Source organism: Hippocampus comes, unplaced genomic scaffold (assembly GCF_001891065.2).
Source record: "Hippocampus comes isolate QL1 unplaced genomic scaffold, H_comes_QL1_v1.1 scaffold195, whole genome shotgun sequence".
Classification (NCBI taxonomy): Eukaryota; Metazoa; Chordata; class Actinopteri; order Syngnathiformes; family Syngnathidae; genus Hippocampus; species Hippocampus comes.
Genome location: NW_017806076.1, coordinates 1,098,222 through 1,101,932, shown reverse-complemented (window position 1 = coordinate 1,101,932; position 3,711 = coordinate 1,098,222). Strand labels below are relative to the sequence as shown.

The following is a 3,711-nucleotide window of genomic DNA, read 5'->3' as shown; positions in this document are numbered from 1 at the left end:
ATGTGTGTGTTTGTGTGTGTGTGTGTGTGTGTGTGTGTGTGTGTGTGTGTGTGTGTGTGTGTGTGTGTGTGTGTGTTTGTGAGATTCCATAAGCCAACTCTGCGGCACAGCCGACCAGATTTATCAGTGCCGTTAAAAGAGGATTTCTTCTGGATTTGCGGCTGCACCGACATCATAAATTGCTCTGTCAGATGGAGGCATAGTTTGCCTCAGTCAAGCAGCAGGGTGCACCCCGCCGTAGCTTTCCGACTCAAATAGAATGGTTAATTTCTGTGTAGTCGTCCCCTGTGAAGCCTCCCGCCTCCTCGCGCCTCCGACAAACTCTGTCCATGCCTTCCATTAGATTGTTATTGAGATGTATAAAGTAGCATGCGGGCGCGCGCACATTCACACACGTCGGCGTGCCCTCGCACTTGCATGCATAGCCAACCACAAGCATACACACTGCGTGGTGTACACACACGCGCTTGCACACACCAAGGATACGGCTCATTTCCCGCAGCTGGCTGCAGCCTCTTGGTTATACAAAAGATGTAGGAGGGGGGTAGTGCTGTATATTCATGTATTTGGCTGTCTCCCAAATGTTAATTTGCTTTTAGCTGGCCACGATTAGAGCTAATTCCTTCCCGGTGCATATTATAAATACAAGCGAGAGTGAAGGCATTTGCTGAATAGGCTGAGGGACACTGAAGGATCTTAACCTTGTTGCATATAGTCAAGGTACAGTGGTAACTTAAAGTTTGGGGGCTTTGCAGCTGTTCTCAGAGGAAATATTGGTCATTCATCCCTGGTAACGCTAGGGGACAGTTTGAAAAAAAAAAACATCTGAAGTTCAACTTAAATACAACCGTACTATTCCATTTCCTTTATTGTAGAATTCCGACATGTTTGATTTCTGTCTGTCTCATCCACTGTGGTGATGCATATTCCCTCCTTTGTTGCCTCTCACCTGACACTGCAAAACTGTCATCTTGTTTTTCCATCTGTCCACTTTCAGAGACGGCCTTATGGGCCAGGAAGCCTCTGCATGTCAGCTCCGACTGCTGACCTCTGACCCGGGAAGCAATCCCAGGTTGCTACTGCGAATGCTGCTTCACAGAGACTGTCACCTGCCCCGTATGCTCCTGGAAAACTCTTGTAAGTCTTTTTTTTTTTCCTTTGCATGGAGCTTGGCTCTTGATACATTATACAGACCTTGTGAATGCTTGAATATGGAAGTTGTTACACATGCTCATGCGCATAACTTTTGAAACAATAGCATTTTCAGATGAGATTTGGTGCATGTGAGCGAATGCTATGAGAACTCAGCCCGTAACTTTTACAGACATTAGATGACCTCCCTCTGATTTTATTAGGTCATCAGTATCATCATCTTTGCCATCATCGTCGTCATCATCCTCACCTTGGTCATCAGCGCCACTAAATCAATAAGAGTGCAGTAATAAACACTCAACAGACCCAAGCAGAGCACATATGCTGACCTTTAAAGATTTTACATTCCTCCTCCTCTCCCCTGTACCGGCAACAGTCTAACCTTTAAAGACTGTTGTGCACTCGCACATTAATTCACATTATCGTGACCTCATTAATAACAACTTTCACTGCGCCGTTCACTTGGTCGAGCGGAGAGTCTGGCTCGGAGGCGCTGGGATGCCTCCGCGCCGCGTCGTATATCAACGCGGGAAGCGCTGACTCTTGCACGTTATCGCAGTGACGGCCTAATTAAGCGAGAAGTGGGAAGACCGAGGCTTGACTGAAAGCTTACACTCCCGTAAGCATCCGCGGTGGCTTTGGTGTGTGTATACAAATTGAGGATAGAAAGAAAAAGCAGCATAAGGTGTCATATCAAAGTGTCAGGTCAACACATGCCGCCAGCTTCTTTATTGTCCGGTTTCTTCCCACGCATACTCAATTTCTTTCGAAGACTAATTCATCTTCTTGTTTGGGGACGCAGGAAATAATGTTTGAGCGTTTGGTTTGGTGCTACAAAGATTAAACAACATAAGCACACGTTTTTTCCCCATAAATGTCATTAGTGTTGCTGTTTTCAGTTACTGCAGTTTGCAGTGAGCACTGCTTTTTACCTGTTCAGCAATGTATCAAGCTTGAATTGGATTTGAGGCGGAGACAGAATAGAAATCGCCACAATGACAACTCGAGTAAAATTAAATTATAGCGTGTCCCAGAAGTAGTGGTAACTTTTTTTTTTTTTTTGTCTGAAGTTATCTTCTGCGCCATAATCAGAGAACCTGCTTTGTTCTCAATCCTGTTTCCATGGACCGTCACGGTCACATCACTGATACCGAGAACGCTTTCTCCTTGAAGACCAATTACCAGACAGACAAAGAACAAGATAGTGGCATAACCCACCTAATAGAGTGAGGTGGGCTCGGTTCAACATTCTAGAGTGTCTTAGATCTATGATTGTGCGACAGAGGGGAAAAAGTGAACAACATCACCTGGAAGAAATCATTTCTCATTTCAATCGAGAGCGGGGCGGCCGGTTAGCGCGTCGGCCTCACAGTGCAGCGGTGCAGGGTTCGATTTCGGCTCCGGCCTTCTTGTGTGGAGTGTGCATGTTCTCCCCGTGCCTGCGTGGGTTTTCACCGGGTACTTCGGTTTCCTCCCACATTCCAAAAACTTGTTTGGCTGATTAATGGAACACTCTAGTCTAAATTGTCCCTTGGTGTGAGTATGAGCACGGATGGTTGTTCGTCTATGTGTGCCCGGCGATTGGCTGGCAACCGGTTCAGGGTGTCCCCCGCCTACTGCCTGAAGACAGCTGGGAGAGGCTCCGGCACGCCCCGCGACCCTTGTGAGAATAAGCGGATCCGAAAATGGATGGAGGGATGAATGGATCTTGAGTGGTGATATTGCTCAGATGCCTATGATCAAGCTGAATATGAATCACCATGCACGGGACCAAAAATGTTGCCTTTTCCATTCAAAATAATTCAGAATTCAACCAAAGAAAGCCACATTGCATTCTCCTGTCACCTGTTTGCCCTGTTCTTGTGAGACTCAATTTCCTATTTGTAGACCTAATAAGAACAAGCGCTCCAGAAATTAACCGCTGGCTAATTAGCACAAAAGCATTTCAAACAACACAAAAAGTGCTCCGGTTTTCCACTAATTTACTGCGCCTTACTTTTTGGATGTCAAATCCGACTAAAGTCTCACTAGGCTCCTGACTGCAGTGTTTCACACCCTATTCAAATATCTGTCATCTCTGACAGACCGCTGGATGTCTGCCACCTCTGGAGCAACGGGCCTCTGCTCAGCAACCCCTGTCAACTTCACACAGCCTTAGTACACAATGTCTGTAGCGCGTATAGACATCTATAGGAGTTACACACGCACCTCCGTCAGCCCTGCGCTTAGACAGCTCCCCCCACAAGGACACCCTGTCAAAACCGCTTCCCTTTCACTTCCTGTCTCCATGTGCTGTACATCCCATAGCCAGAGGGCTTTGGAATCTGCTTCCCTCTCTCTCTCTTTTTTTTTTTTTTTTACCCTCCAAACCATCCAACACAGATGTGAGTTTTTCTTCCCTCCCTAATCCACAATGCCTTTTGTTCGTCCATTCTGTTAACACATGTCAGGGTGAGCCTTGACTTTTTCCAATGGTTTTTTTCCCCTGTAAAAGGGGAAAAAAAAATTGAAACGCAGTTTTTTTATATCATACACCTCCCACTGGAATGAGTGTTTTTT

General features: G+C 46.2%; 1 protein-coding gene across 1 annotated transcript in view; it reads left to right on the top strand.

Moving 5' to 3' along the window:
- The window catches only part of kiaa0825 (KIAA0825 ortholog), a 124,444-nt gene that overhangs the window by 30,001 nt on the left and 90,732 nt on the right, over positions 1-3,711 (top strand). Inside the window, exon 15 of the mRNA XM_019894613.1 lies at positions 998-1,137. Within this exon, the coding sequence (XP_019750172.1) occupies positions 998-1,137 (140 nt within the window). The remainder of the gene's footprint in view (positions 1-997; positions 1,138-3,711) is intronic.